Raw genomic sequence first — 16821 nt, forward strand, 5'->3', positions numbered from 1 at the left:
TGTCCCTGGAAAACAACGAGCTCCTTCCCATGAATCGACCGCCATTTTCAGATGGTGTGATCATCCGACGTGGAAACAGTGTGTGTCCACTGTCATCCTTGGATTAACACTGGAGTAGGGGACCCCTAGGCAGAGGGTGAGAGTAGAGGAGCATTTGGCGGTGTTTGAGCCGGGTTTAGCTGAGGAGAGAGTCGTAGAGCCTTCGGATGCAGTAGCAGGCTTCAGGTCTTCGTTGTCCTTCGATAGCAGAGTCTTCGGGCATAGCCCACTCCAACTGGTAAACAGAGCAAGTTCGCCTCAACCAAAGCTTCGCATTTGGTCTTCCCCATAGAGCCCAGAGCCCAGAGCTTAGAGCATAGAGTTTTAGAGCCCAGAGTCCAGATGCAGAAACCAGAAGCCTCGTGGAATACACGAGCAAACGACCTAACTAGTCAAGCGCAAAAAAGTCAAGAAACACGAGGAGAACACGTTACAAAGCATAGCATCCTCGTTTGTGAACCAAGAAACAATACTGACGATAAACAAGTCCCTTTAGCCAAGCTGCCTAAGAGAAAGAATTTACCTCTCAGAGGACCAGGAGGCAGATTCCTGCACAAGTCCCTTTTGGACACCAAAAACTCTAGTAGCACATTCACCTTGACTGCTTCATTGCCTCTTGACATGCCAGAGACCAATGAATGGCAACTTATGCCAGACAAGGAAGAATCGGAAGATTGTGAGGTCCTGGATCACGAAGTTAGTGAGGATTTAAGAGAAGATGATGAAGAGTCGTTATCTGGCACACCAAAGTCTAATGCAATACTCCTCCCAGCTTTCCAGTGGGATACAGGTGTCCCACCAGCCATCCCTAGAGAGCCAAACATCCAAACTGTCCCATCAGCGCAGCCAACAGTTGCACCAACAAAGTCTAATATAAAACCTACCATTATACCAAAACAGATACAGACAACCAAAGCTACAATGTCAATGACATCAGCCAACTCCCCACCATTGTTCCACGGATGTGACAATGAAAACTCAGCTAACTTTGTATGAAGTCTTGAAGCATACATCGTGGTCAATCATATCTCAGACGAAGTGATAATGATCTTACTGCTTGGCACATTCATATCAGCAGGTTCAGACGTGGACATATGGTGGACGGGCCTAGGAACACCACAGAAAGCCACATGGATGCAAGCCAAAGCAGCATTCCTGGCAAAGTGGCCAGCGATAGTCGTTGCAGGAAAGATGCAAAGGGAGCACCAGAAAGACTTACTGGAGTTGTGGTTCAAAGAGGAAGAAGTCAGAGAATGAGTCATGGTAGCAGGCATCGCAACATGGGCGCATATCCAGTTCCACAACAAGTTAAAGACACTGGTAAAGGATGCAGTAGAACACATACCCATTCTAATTCAACCAGTCCAGGAGGCACTCTTGCGAGCTCTTAGAGACCTAACATCAGCAGTGCCCGCAGACTGGGATGCCTTCCTAAACGAAATCAAAAGTGTCAATATCAATACCTTACAAGAAAAGGCAAAGAGAGTCAAGGAGAGGAAGGAGGTGGAAAGAGCTCAGAACACACGCATCACACAGCTGGAAAGTCAACAAGACCCTATCGAGGTGTTACGTCTACAGATGCAACAAACAACAATTGGATCTAACACACTAACACCAAAAGCAACAATGCCTTCAAGAACTATAGGAAACACACCTTCCAGTGTCATGACACCATGAAGAGCAGTACGCTACGTCACAGCCAACCAACCAACAACCAATCAGTATCCCAGAGGACAACCACCCACACAAGAAGAGAAAGACACACTACGCACGTATGTCAACGAGCTGCAGCACCATGCAGATATGGATACAGGACATACAGCATATGGAGAGCAGTTAAGGCAGTGGTCAGTAAAATGGGGAGAAAGAGCAAGGTGCACAGAGAAAACACCATACCTGCTAACCCCGGGAACAGTGCAAATATGCTCTGGTGAATGCTTTAGATGCGGCGCACACAGACACATCAGGCCAAGATGCCCTATCCCAGCAGATGCTCAACTCCCGAAGAATGAGAGCATATGGCACAGCAACTGCACACAAATTCTTGGCACGTTCAACAGAGCCACAGCCCCCCAAGTCAATCTTGTGATGGAAGAGACTCTGGAGCAGGGAAATGGGAACAGGTCGTTGGCATAGAGGATAGCCAAACAACCCGAGAACAATTAGCACCTCATCCGTCTGGACAACCAGTCCTCATGTGTGAGGAGGAGACACATGAGGACCGACATACCTTTCCCATCGAACACATTCATCTTACAAACCATGTTGTTATGCAGCCTGCTAGTGAACAATGCGATGTTATTGATTTGTATTCGACGAATAAGGAAGGAACGCACTGGAACTGCCAACCCTTTTTGCACTACATTGCATTTGCAGGACCAAAAGGAAAGATTGTACGAGTCAAAGCGCTCTTCAACAAAGGCGCAATGATTAGTGCAATGTGCATGACGGTCTTCAACAGCGTCAAGCACCGCCTAGGGAACTGGAAGGTGTCAGTAAAGAAACTAAGAATGGCCAATGGTGCACTGGTCCCATCAAAGGGAACGTGGAAAGGTGAAGTCACAATAGCAGGAGTTGAAGCACAAGGAGAGTTCGAAGTCTTCGATAGTGGAGGAGGATGGAAGTTCTTGCTTGGGAAACCAATGCTACAGGCATTTAAAGCTATACATGAGTACGAAACTGACACAGTCCTTATAACAGGAAATGGGATCTCAATGACCATCAGCAATCAGAATGAAGTTCAAGAGACTATGACAAAGCAAGACACCAATGGAACCACCAAGCAATGACAACAAAGCATCACATGACAACACTCCAGCAAACTTCCTCAATGATGCAGACGCTTTCACAAGAACCATGGATCCTGGAAATCCAAAAAGAGTGGAGTACATAGTGAAGTCAGTACAAATCAGAGACAACCTTAGTCCCGAGGAATGAGAAAAAGTTAAGGAACTCATCTCCCAATACGCTGACATCTTCGCATGTTCATTGTCAGAAGTATTGCTAGTTCCAGGAGCAGAACATCAACTTAACATACCTCAAGACGCCACGTTTCGCACCCGAGTCCATCAAAAAGCACTAACACCACCCCAGACCCAATTTCTACATAGCAAGATCAATGAGATGCTAATGGCAGGTATTATAGAGAAAGCACCCCCAGAAGTGGTCAAGTGCTATGCCACAACAGTTCTTGCCCAAAAAGCTCATGAACAAGGCGGATTGACACTCGAGGAGCTGCAACACCAGGTTAATGAACAATGTAAGCAGCACAGGAAGCCACCGGCATTTACATTACCAGAATGGGATATTGAAACAGAAGAACCACCAAAGCCACCACCAGCCCCACAGAAATGGCGCATATGTCAGAATTTCAATGAGGTAAATAAGCACACAGTGATCACACCGATGCCCCAAGGAGACATAAGAACAAAGCAACAGTGCCTAAGTGGACATAGGTACTTCTCAGTGTTTGATTTCACCTCAGGATTCTATGCTGTTGAAATACTGCAGGAATCAAGGCCATACACAGCATCTTACATCGAAGGAAGGGGGTATTTTTGGTATAAAAGGATGCCAATGGGCCTCACAGGAGCACCATCTATGTTTTGTGAAATGACGGCTAACCATTTACATGACTTACTAGCAAGCAGCATAATGGAACTCTTCATAGACGATGGAGGATGCGCAGATAACACGTTTGACGGGATGCTGAGAAAACTAGAACAGATCTTTCAGAGATGCTGAGAATGCAAACTATCATTATCCCCAACAAAATGTCACCTATTCATGATGGAAACTACATTCACAGGAGCTACTGTAGGACCAAAAGGAGTTCAACCAGACTTAGAGAAGCTTACCGCTATCATTAACTGGAAACAACCCACTGATGTGCTTAATTTAGAATCCTTCCTAGGACTGACAAGTCACTTCCAAGACCTAATACAAGTGTACACCCGACGGGAAGGACCATTAAGAGACCTAGTCAAAGCAGCACCACTCAAGATACCATACTCAAAGAGCACTTATCAACGCACCTTACAGGACTTCAAGCTTGATGAACACTGGACAGAAGCACACACAACAGCATTCCTAGACTTAAAGGCAGCTTTAGTAGCAAGGCCCATATTGCAAGCACCGAAATACAACGGATCAAATTTTGTAGTCACATCGGATGGATGCCAGGAAGGATTCACAGCCATACTAAGCCAACAAGTATGGCTACAGAAGCCATCAGGCAAATGGACAGAACGCCTACTTCCCATTGGCTTCGCATCCAAATGCACATCAAGAGCAGAACAGAAATACAAACCATTTATCCTCGAGTTCGCAGCGTTGAAGTTCAGACTTGACAAGTTCACAGATATCATCTGGGGATTCCCCACAGAGATAGAAATGGATTGCCAGGCCCTACAAGACATCTTGATGAGCAAACAGCTCAATGCAGCACACGCAAGGTGGAGAGACAGAATCATAGCACACAGGATCGTAGATGTATGCCACGTTCCAGGCAAGCTAAACGTCATCACAGATGGACTCAGCCGACAGTGGGAAGGCCAACCAAGAGACACAGGGCTAAATGACAGAAGTGAATGGATGGTTAGTGAAGATTGGGAAGCAAATTCAGGACTAACCAATGACATTCTACTCACCGAGCCAACAACACAGCAAAAAACGGTAAGTCCATTACAAGAACAATTCACTAACAAGCCAGTTTTTCTAGAAGTAGTGGAATCAATATTAGAAATGGACAAGACAAGACCCTTATGCGACCAGAAACAGGCAAGACACCGAGCATCACAATATCTGATAGAGGAGGGTAAGTTATGGTGTTTATGAGGAGGAACAGCAGTACAAGCTCGCAGCAAGGTAGAGTGTGTCACTAAAGAAGAAGCAAAGCAATTAGTGAAGGAACAGCACAAAAACAAAGGACATTGGGGAAGAGACGCTATCAAGATTGCATTAACTGACCAAATTTACAGTGCAGGACTTGATGCATCAATTCTAGAAGCAATAGGAAACTGTGCTAAGTGTAAAAATTTCAGAACACAACACTTGCACTCACTCTTGGAACCGATCACCCACAGACACCCATTCGAATTGCTAGTCAGCGACTACCTGATCCTCCCGAAAGGAAGAGGATACCACACCCTAGGTGTCTACCTCAATACCTTCTCACAACATGTCTGGGTCTTCAAATACAAATCAGCAGGGACAGCACGCACAATGATTGACAGCTTATCCAAAATATTCTACAACTTCACATCTTTGGAGACCTTCATGAGCGATGGAGGAAAACACTTCAATAACGAAGAAGTCCAAAACTATTGCACTAAGTGGTCCTGCAAAACTCATATTGTAGCGGCATACTCACCATGGGTCAATGGGCTGGTAGAAGGCACAAATAAGATTCTGCTACACATACTCAAGAGATTGTGCACACCAAATCTCAGCAAAGACAACTATGAAGCAATCTCATGGGACAAGCTACTGAAAACGTGGCCAAACCATCTAGAAGAAGCAGTAGTAGCATTGAACCACCGTATACTACCAGCACTGAAGTTTTCGCCAAAGGAGTTATTACTAGGCCAAGTAATCAACACCCCACAAACCGATCTAGCTAACTGCACTTCAGCACTACGGCTGTCAGACACCAACGTTCACATGGCATACATCGCACAACAGCGCCTCAATGGCTACAAGGCTATAGTCCAACACGCCATAAAAAGGAAAGCTGCATTTGATAAAAGAGTACTAGCCTGCTCACCAAGGGAAGTCATATTTGAAGCAGGACAGCTCATTCAATTCTTTTATAGCAATCAGCATAACATGCTTGAAGCAAAATGCAAAGTGATACCAAAATGGTCCCCCCCACACCACATAACAGAACAGATACAGAACTCATATCACATAGAAACAATTAACAGCAAGCCATTATCAGGTGAATTCCATGCACAACGTCTAAGAGCCTTCCACCCAAGGGAAGGCACCAAGCTAGCAGAAGAACAGAAAAGAAGAGAGTCAGGGCAACAGAACAAAGAAAACATAAACATAAATGAAGAAAGTCAAGACCAGTGTGCAGACAAAGAACAAGACGAAGAAGATACAGAAACAACAGAAGAAGACAAAGAGAGTGAAGAAGTGAAGGGGAAGAGTAAAAAGCAGAGACATTGAAGATGAAGCAGAAGTGATAGCAATGAGGGCATCGCTGTTTTCAAAGGGGGGCACATGGAGTAGGGGACCCCTAGGCAGAGGGTGAGAGTAGAGGAGCATTTGGTGGTGTTTGAGCTGGGTTTAGCCAAGGAGAGAGTCATAGAGCCTTCAGATGCAGTAGCAGGCTTCAGGTCTTCATTGTCCTTTGATAGCAGAGTCTTCAGGCATAGCCCACTCCAACACAACAATGTTACCACACCACCATGGCCTTCAATCTCCAAGAGCAGCTTGCTGTCCTTTGACCACATGCAGATCACCTTGTCCTTCCCACTGCTCGTGAATTTATCTCGCTGTGGAGAGTAGCTGACAACCCAAACCCTCCCTAGGCCTCATGGTGACAGAGAGATGATAGTATATGAGAAGACGCAGAAATCAGAAGAAGAGCTTGTCAATGCGTATTAGCTAGTATATAGCCATACGTCTTTTGGCTTGAACAAGGTAATTTCGTTTGGAAAACGAAGGGAAGTGCACAGGAAGACGGCGGAGCTCGATTACATAAAAGTCTTATGATCATAAACTTCTTTCGATACGATTTCGAACAATATATGCCAGTTTCGTAATGTCCACTTCTCTGCTCGTTCCCCTACATGTTGCATATATCAGAGCTCTTGGAGATGTTGGTTTTTCGACTCTTACTCAATGAACTGATCTCTAAGCCTTCAAGCAGAGCAAAGATGAACTGTCCTATCACCTCTCGGCTCACCTAAGGATGAACGCGGTGTACTGGGGCTTGAGTGCTCTTTTCGTCATGGGACACAAGGATGCGTTGGACCGTGATGAGATGGTAGATTTCGTTATGAGCTGCTGGGATGAAGAGGCAGGTTTGTTCCCATCAAGAGATCCATGGCATCTCGAGCTCACATTCCGCAGGCGCTTTTGGCGCTCATCCTGATCACGACGCACACCTGCTTTCTACTCTCAGCGCAGTACAAATTTTGTTGATGCAGAATGCGCTCAATAGAGTCGATGTCGACCGTGTTGTGAAATGTGCCTTGTTTATCTTTTATTGAATGGTTTGATATCACTGACATGGCACAGTCATCTTATCTTTGCAGCAGCCTTCTGGAGTTTTTGCGGGCGACGCCTTTGGCGAAACTGATACACGTTTTTTGTATTGTGCGGTCAATGCTCTCTCACTTCTCGGAAAACTTCATGAGTTGGACATCGAGAAAACGGTCGCATATATCAGGCGTTGCAGGAATTTTGATGGTGGATTTGGAGCTGTTGCGGGTGCAGAAAGTCATGCTGCACAAGGTGAGCATTCCAACACACACATAACTTCGGAATGCTGGAGCGCCATAGTATTTGTTTGCGTTGCGGCACTTGCTATTCTGGACAGATTGGATGAGGTCGATCAGCCGACCCTGTGTTGGTGGTTATCAGAGCGACAACTACCGAATGGAGGGCTTAACGGGCGCCCTGAGAAGCTGGAAGATGTGAGTGTTTGTACACATGACTGCTCTGCAGTGTTCCTGATTCTCTGTTTACAGGTTTGCTACAGCTTCTGGGTGCTATCCGCCCTTTCTATCCTTGGCAAGCTCTCATGGATAGACTCTAGTAAACTGGAGGCCTTCATTCTCTCTGCCCAAGACACCGAGTCAGGAGGTATTGCCGACCGCCCGGGCGATATGCCTGATGTCTTCCATACACATTTTGGCTTGGCTGGTGCGTAGGACGGTCCAAACTCAGAACCAACCTCAGAATCATTTTTTCGACAGGTCTTTCATTATTGGGATACCCGGCACTAGTGGACCTTGACCCAGTGTACTGCATGCCTGCTAGTATCATTGAAAATTTGGGTCTCACGAAGGGGTGGAAGGCTTTGCAGAGAAGGACTTCGTGATTCGCATGGATTGAGGTTATAGATGTCGAGAAATTTACTGGAAGAAGTGACCAGACTCTGACTCTGAAAGTATAATTGGTACGGTATTTGCCTGGAGTGCGGGTATATATAGGCAAGGCGGTAGCGCTGGAAGGCTGTTCTCGCTGTTACATCGCTCTTGGTTGAGTCAGTCTCGTGAGCGCTGAACCCACTCATGCACCAGTGTCTGTACCTGGAAGAAATTTTGCAAGAAATCTTCAAAAATGCTGACTCTAGGTCGTTGACGGTTCTCGCCAGGACTTGCCGATTGTTTTACGAGCCCACACTGAACGTAATCTACTCAGATCTTTCTGGGCTCCAGCCGTTAATTGAGCGTTTACCCCGCGATTTGTGGTCAACCAGCTCCGGTGAATTGGTGAATGCTCAAATGAAGATTCTGAGAACTCTTCTAACTAGCTACGGTGTCTAGGTCATCCAAAGACCCCTGCGTCCTCAGGATTGGGAAGTCTTTGCAAGTTATTCTCGCCGGGTTCGTAGCCTACGGCTTAGATGGTTCGCGAGCGATGCCAAGCTCTATCGCGCCCTTTTGTCGCCCCCTAATACCTCGTTTCTTCTACCCAACCTTCGTACATTCACTTGGCACTGTCTCAGCACCCGCTCTGCAGCTGGACTCGATGACATGCTCGTTTTCATGCGTCTGATCTTCTGCCACAACCTCGCGGCAGTGCAGCTTATCGTATCTGAATATGCCCTTGCTGCATTTTCCGATCTTGGATGCACCTCGCTTAGGCAGCTAGTCATTCAGAATCATAAAGTTGCTATCAGTGCAAATGTCACAGAAGATGCGATACACAAACTTTCTGCTTTGAGATCTCTCGCGTGTGGAGAGGTCTCAGTCAGAGCTCTTCATCACTTGGCGCAATTTCCATCGTTGAGCCGCTTGACTATTTGGCTTGGAGACGATATCCCATCCGCACTTGCCTTTCCAAGGTTTCCATTTAGCAAACTTCGCTATTTAACAATCAATACAAAGTCTATCGGTCCGTGCCTCTCTATGCTCAAAGCGACCAACTGGAACATACGCTGTTTCCACCATCGGATGGATGCGGGGTATGATCCCGCTGGACGCAAAGTGCTTCTGGAACTGCTACCCTTGCAGCTCTCGCGCGAGTCACTGAAGTGCATTTCCCTGCACACCTCCACTCCTCATCGAGACGACGACCCTATCACAAATCCCTTTTCACTGAAGCCACTTTTTAGCTTCAAGAATCTGTTGATACTGGAGCTCATCGGAGCTATCCTCCCAGAACTGGATAACGACGGGTTGCGAAAACTCGCTATTGCGTGGCCGCAGTTGCGGGTTCTCATCCTGCATCAGAAAGCAGGGCTGTATCGTGCTCCACAAGTAGATCTCGCTGGGCTTGTTCTACTCCTGGAACATTGCACCAAACTACATCAGCTCGCTCTTTCCGTAAATGCAATCATCGATACCAAGGCGCCTCCTACGCCACCGATAAGCAGCATCAGCAATAAGCTCATTACCTTCATCAATTTTTCCAATTCGCCGATTACAAAAACGGCCGAAGTTGCAGCGTTTCTGTCTGCTATCGTGCCCAACCTCCGAGAAACGTTATCTTGGACAGGAGAGGTGATGTGCCCTGGTGGAAGCGTTCAAGAGTATCGAAAGCGGTGGGACGATGTGGCAGAGTTGGTGCGTGTATTTGCAGAGGTGCGGAAACAGGAAAGAGAAGCCTGCATGCATGCACTCAAGAGTGAAGGAGTGCGTAAGTCACGGTAATTCCCGAGTCTTTGTGGACCACCTTGCTGTCAGTCCATGCATATGATCCAGACAGCATAAGATGCTGCATTTATTGGGTTCGGTCCCTCTATCCATCCCAGAGTGCGGCTTTGAGCATCTGGTCCAGGTGCACAGATGCATTATTTCCTACAAACAATATACATAGCATGTAACGCGAGACTGTTGTACGTTTCTCCAATACTAACCCCACTGGCAGGCTTGTATAAAGTCCTCTAGGGCCCTATGTATGTACCACTACATACTGAGAGTACTTGTGGTAGATTTCAGACAAAGCACTGAATCTCCCACTAATGCTGTATATTCCAATGTTTCATTAAGGTCGTCAGATAAAACTGGCAAAGTTTCATTTTTGGAGCCTGGAAGGTCGTCGAATGGACGGGAAAACTGATTAGGTAGTACAGTCACACGTGGCGTCCATCTCAACAGGACGCGCGTCGCTTCTTCGCCAGTACAAAAGCTATCCTTGCCCTCTAACGTTGATAACTCTCTCCTTGCTAGACCATCATAATGGCTGACCCTAGCGGTGCTGCACCACAACCAGGTCCTAATGACACTTCTACCGCAATTCTGCGGCCAAAGAAATCGTATGTTACAACAGAGATCTTCCATGACATATATCTGATATCTACAGGCCAAACCGTCTTATTGTTGACGAGGCTACTTCAGATGATAACTCCGGTATATATACATATGAACGCTGTTGGATATTTGTCTAATCTTGCATGGACAGTTGCGACTTTGAACCCTGCGACCATGGAGATTCTGCAACTTTTCCGGGGTGACACTATCATCGTGAGGTGTGTATCGCGAATTCTTCACACAGAATCATTCCGAACAATGTTGCATGCAGGGGCAAGAAACGTCGTGATACCGTTCTCATTTGCCTGAGCTCCGATGATGTCGAGGAAGGTCGCATTCAGGTGAACAAGGTCGCCCGGAATAACTTGCGCGTGAAACTTGGTGATCTTGTCAATGTCCATCAATGTTTAGACATAAAATACGGCAAGCGGATACACGTCTTGCCATTCGACGACTCCATCGAAGGTCTCAGCGGTAATATCTTTGATGTCTACCTCAAACCCTACTTCCTGGAAGGTATGTATACTTTAGTCGATCAATATGGTCAATGCACTTATCCCGCCTAGCATACAGACCGGTCCGTAAGGGCGACACATTCCTTGTCCGTGGCGGCATGCGGACAGTGGAATTTAAAGTCATCGAGACTGATCCGGCCGAATTTTGTATAGTGGCTCAGGACACTGTCATCCATACTGGTTTGTTTGACTATGTGTCTTGTCAGCGTGTCCGCTGAACATTCCACAGAGGGAGACCCTGTCAAGCGCGAAGACGAGGAAGCAAACCTCGCAGATGTTGGCTATGACGATATCGGTGGTTGTCGAAAGCAGATGGCGCAGATTCGTGAACTCGTCGAGTTACCATTACGCCACCCACAACTCTTCAAGTCCATCGGTATCAAACCACCTCGTGGTATTTTGATGTTCGGTCCCCCTGGTACTGGAAAGACGTTGATGGCTCGTGCGGTAGCCAATGAGACCGGCGCGTTCTTTTTCTTGATCAACGGCCCGGAGATCATGAGTAAGATGGCCGGTGAGAGTGAAAGCAATCTACGGAAGGCTTTCGAGGAGGCTGAGAAAAAACTCGCCTGCTATCATCTTCATTGATGAGATTGACTCCATCGCTCCTAAGCGTGAAAAAGTACGTAAAGATGAGTATTCATTTATCCCATCTTCTCTAACGATATGATAGACGAACGGTGAAGTCGAGCGTCGCGTTGTATCGCAACTGCTCACTCTCATGGACGGCTTGAAGGCTCGGTCTAATGTTGTTGTCCATGGCTGCTACCAACCGGCCGAACTCCATTGACCCTGCTCTTCGTCGCTTTGGCCGGTTCGACCGTGAAGTCGACATCGGTATTCCAGACCCTACTGGCCGTCTGGAGATTCTTCGCATCCACACGAAGAACATGAAGTTGGGCGATGATGTCGATCTTGAGCAGGTAAAGCAACTGTCGACTAGTATGTCGTGCCATCCCTGACACTTCTATTCAGATTGCCGCCGATACACACGGCTACGTTGGTTCCGACATAGCTTCTCTTTGCTCAGAAGCTGCTATGCAGCAGATTCGTGAAAGATGGATCTCATTGATCTTGATGAGGACACAATTGACGCCGAAGTGCTGGATTCCCTCGGTGTCACTATGGATAACTTCCGCTTTGCCCTCGGTACCTCCAACCCGTCCGCACTTCGCGAGACTGCCGTCGAAGTGCCCACAGTTACCTGGGACGACATTGGTGGTCTCGACAAAGTCAAACTCGAGCTCCAAGAGACGGTGCAATACCCTGTTGAGCATCCCGAGAAGTTCCTCAAATATGGTATGTCTCCATCGAAGGGTGTCTTGTTCTACGGCCCTCCGGGGACGGGTAAGACACTCCTTGCGAAAGCCATCGCGAACGAATGTCAAGCCAACTTCATCAGCATCAAGGGGCCCGAACTGCTCACGATGTGGTTCGGTGAATCAGAAGCCAATGTTCGTGATGTGTTCGACAAAGCCCGTGCTGCTGCACCTTGCGTCATGTTCTTCGATGAGCTTGACTCCATCGCCAAGGCACGTGGCGGCTCATCGGGTGACGGAGGAGGTGCAGGGGACCGTGTTCTCAACCAGATATTGACGGAGATGGACGGTATGAACGCGAAGAAAAACGTCTTCATCATCGGTGCCACTAACCGGCCCGATCAAATCGACTCTGCACTACTCCGTCCCGGACGTCTTGACCAGCTCATCTACATTCCCTTACCCGATGAAGTCTCTCGCTTTGCTATTCTGAAGGCAGCCCTGAAGAAATCCCCCATTTCCCAAGACGTGGATCTTGCGTTCTTGGCGAAGCAGACTCATGGCTTCTCTGGTGCCGATCTCACTGAGATCTGTCAGCGTGCCGCCAAGTTGGCCATTCGCGAAAGCATTGAGTCTGACATCAGGAGACAGCGTGAGCAGAAGGAGAAGGAGGACGCCGAGGACGCCAAGATGGAGGAAGATGAAGAAGACCCTGTTCCTGAGATCACAAGAGAGCACTTCGAGGAGGCGATGAAGTATGCCCGTCGGTCAGTGTCAGACCAAGACATCAGGCGGTACGAGATGTTCTCCAGGTATGATCTCTCACTCGCTATACATCAATCGGCTAATCTGTCTCCTCTCCAGAACCTGCAACAATCACGTGGATTCGGTAACAACTTCCGATTCCCAGAGGGCGCAGCGTCTGCTGGCGGCGCCCCATCGGCGCCCGCTGGCAACGCTGGTTTCGCGGATGACTCCCAGGATGATGACTGTATGCGTAGGGAATATTTCACATGTCTGTCAATATCATAGACTGCTCGTCAACCACTTTGTACATTATGAAAAGGAGTAATATTTGAAACCTTGGACTTCTGTACAGTATTAGATCGGCTTTTGAGCATGGAATTGCTGATTTGGCGATGAGAAAACGCGACATTTGATATTGTGTGATGTTTGTTAACAGTATAGTACTTACTGGGAGGTGATATAACTTGTTATTCAACCTCGCTACTGAGAAACATGATCCCCCGCCTAAGTACTATTTGCATGGCGATGAAACACGAGCACCCAATCGCACCCATGATCTGTATTGGGTGAGCATTATTCATCGGCAAGATACGGTACGTGCTCCCCCATTAAAACTGCGCCGCGCCACCAGATGTAATCACCTGTTAACAATGCCCCTGATATCGGCGGGCCTAATTGTACACCTTAATTCAGCAAAATGAGTATCCTCATGGGATGGCCTATGTACCTATCAGCCCTCCTAGAGCCAGGGTCCATGTGAGCACAGGGTCAAATTGAAATTGTCTAATATTTACCCATGAAGGCGTAGGAAATGCCCATGCGGGCCTGCAAACAAGTTTCACATCTCGTTGCGAACGTGCTTTCAGGAACAGGCGTACCCTAGATCAGATGGGTCTGGCGATAAGACAGCCAGAACCTGTGCCCATAGCGCTTGAACTGTAGAAAAAAGCAGTGACTCAGCGGTATGGTTAGCCACAGTATGCGACTTACAAATTCCAGCGCTATACCCATAAAGAACACCAATTACCACCACACTGGCTAGGGTGCGCAACCCGATCAAGGAAAAAAGTAAGACAGTGCCGGCAAACGTTGAGACCGTCATGACTCCTGGGACGCCAAAGTATTCAACGAGCAAGCCACTTGTTAGCTGTCCTACGAAACTTGACGTGTTCATGATTACAAGCTGACAGGTTCAAGACATCTTGACAAAGGAGAGTTGTTGGACTCAACTGAATAAAAGGAGGGAAAGTTTTGCTGAGCCCATGCGTAGCCGAGTCGAGCTGGAGGTAGAATAGGATAGTAGAATCCAATAGCAAAAATGTTAATCTAATCAATTCAAATAAGTCTACGTTGATTAAATCTGCATGAACGTACCCCGCAGTTCCAAATATATAGGCGGGGTCTTGAGCACATTTCTTTGCGGTTGCAAGAAATGTTGTTGATGCCTTAGATGGGGGGAACCTCGGCTTGATGAGGAAGCATGCTATCAACAGCAAACCGCTGATGAGCAGCGCGCTAGCTCTAACCCATTCGCAAACCAATGCGACCATTCAGGTGTTGTTTAACATGATTGGGTGCACCACAGCGCCTAGGCAAGCTCCTGAAGCAACGAAGGTCATCACTAATTCGCGTCGTTTGCGAAAATACTGCGAAACAACAGCCATGGTGGGGATATAAAGCAACCCGGCAGCGCACCCTGACCCAATGCCCTGCGCAAGGAATACCTGTTGCCGTAGTAGTCAGTAACTGATCCATAAGATAGGCAATATGTGCTTACTTGGTAGTACTGATCAGGTTTGGCGAGTGAAAGCATGAAAAGCGAAATTACTTGAAGGAGAGATGCGCCTATAACCAATTGACGGCTTCCGACATTTCATACTTATGACTACCGTGTGAAGACCACGCTGCAAATTTGACTGACCAGTATCCTCGATCATAAAGCTGCCCACTTATCAAGCCACAAATTTCGAAAAGAAAGGCATTCACGCTGCCGATCCAGCTGGAGGCAAATAAAAGGAGAAATATGAGTGCCGAAGGAGTACGACGCACGCAATTGTTGAGGGAGACTGATTCGTTATATAAGTCTGAGCATAGAAATCTTTGAATCAAAGTTACGCCCTTGGAAAAGTAGCTTCCTTTGAGGACATTAGATCACCTTGATAAACGCCGAACGAGATTGTATATCTGAAGATCTTTAATAGAACTGGCCCGTGAAATTGGCCCTAAAACTCACCCGTACGTGCAAAATTGCACAAGAAAGCTATGGGGGGTCAATGGTCATAAGCGTTGCGGCAATACCCAGTAGCCATCAGATCTTACCCTCCAAACGCAGTAGCCCAAGCTCTGAAGCCTCCATCCGGAAAATAGTCAGATGGGCACTCCTCTAAGCTGAGGGGCTTTTCAGAATCCCCAGTTGTGATGACAGGTAGGTCTGTATGACCCATTTGGCACTTGAAACGACAAAACGGAGTTGCCAGTGGATCAACGCAAGTCAAGAGCTTGTAATAAGGTCGCCGGCAGATTCTGCGGCGTCTGCGTTGATCATATCTCAGGCTGGCCCAGCCTTTGTCAGCCAGTCCCGAGTTTGACATGTACTTATCTCACACCGTCTGCGATCTTTTCCGCGCAAACTATCATAGAAATACAAGCCTCGTAGCCCGAGCTCTGAGATCTGAAACCTCCATCCGGAAATAGTCATGTGCAGGGCTTCTCTGGGTTAAAGCGTTCTTTGGTTTCTCAAATATAACGACCACCGGCTCGATTAACGTTATGTCGTAATACTTACATAAGCGGCTTGCCACGAACAACACTTCCGCGAAAAAGCTTGAATTTTCATATGTTGTGTCTGGTATACGCATGTCACATTATTTTGGTGCAGGAGAGTCAAGGGGCACCGTGCTCGAACCATTTTGGATTAACTTTAAGTCCCTCAAATGGGTCGTAGGGACATAGTATCGGATTTACTGGCATCTGCATCCTACAGGTACCGCTGCACCTGGGCGCAATTAACAAAGGTGTGTATGACTCCAGTATTCATTCTTGAACTTATATTGGATGCGGAGCTTTACGTGGGCCTGCGGAATATCGGGGGACATCGTGTTGAAGGCCTCCTTATCCCGTTCACTGGAGCTCAGCTCATTACCTGGCCTGAAAAAATAGTGGCTCGAGTGCACTTCATGCGAAAACAAAGGTCCGGATCTACGGTGTTAGGATGGGACATCCATAGCCCTATCGGGGGTTCCTAAGTCCCCAAAATTTCCTTTCTTTCTTTCTTTCCATAGAAGAAAAACACGCATCATCTGCTTTGGTAGCTTGGTTTACCATGATCGTTACTAGCAAGCTTCGTCATTGTGAGTAAGCTAGTGAACACATCGCAATTACGTTCATTTAGTTGTTATGTTAAAAGTCACTGTACAGTGCATTTCAGGCCCCACCAAGCTTCATTCTGTCCAACCATGCTACAGCTGACCGACCTGCGATTGTCTGATCACGCTCAACTTGTCGTCGGCGCAACTTGTTTATGTATAAAGCTTTGATTTCTCGTGCCTACCTTTCTAGTACAGAGAGCAGCCTCTCCTTTCCTCCGTCCCCTCTCACGTGGAGACTTCGCGGCCATCTCATACCTACTCGCAAGTAAGTGCCAATCTTACTTCAACATTCATAGTTTCACAATGCCATTTAGCGGATTTCTGACTGTAGCGTCATGGATTGAAGAGTATGGTCCTCTCATCACCCTACGCACAGGAATCGAGAAGTACATTGTTATTGGCCGATATAAGTATATCCCACTGCGGGCACCGGATTCTGAGCGATAACATGTACACAATATAG

General features: G+C 47.3%; 2 protein-coding genes across 2 annotated transcripts; both read left to right on the top strand.

The window, feature by feature from the left end:
- Positions 1-660: 660 nt before the first annotated feature.
- BJ212DRAFT_1306080 (uncharacterized protein) lies at positions 661-1716 on the top strand (the record flags this gene model as incomplete). Its single annotated transcript, XM_041333798.1, has 3 exons — positions 661-962; positions 1038-1284; positions 1336-1716. 3 exons carry the CDS (start codon positions 661-663, stop codon positions 1714-1716), a joined length of 930 nt encoding a protein of 309 aa, XP_041185438.1.
- Positions 1717-1833: 117 nt separating this feature from the next.
- BJ212DRAFT_1289913 (uncharacterized protein) lies at positions 1834-2828 on the top strand (the record flags this gene model as incomplete). The annotated part of the gene is made up of 2 exons (XM_041332078.1): positions 1834-2115; positions 2430-2828. Coding segments are annotated over 2 exons (681 nt in total), but the record flags the coding sequence as incomplete, so codon positions are not given.
- Positions 2829-16821: the final 13993 nt, after the last annotated feature.

The sequence above is a fragment of the Suillus subaureus genome (genome assembly GCF_016647635.1).
Source record: "Suillus subaureus strain MN1 chromosome Unknown BJ212scaffold_227, whole genome shotgun sequence".
Lineage (NCBI taxonomy): Eukaryota > Fungi > Basidiomycota > Agaricomycetes > Boletales > Suillaceae > Suillus > Suillus subaureus.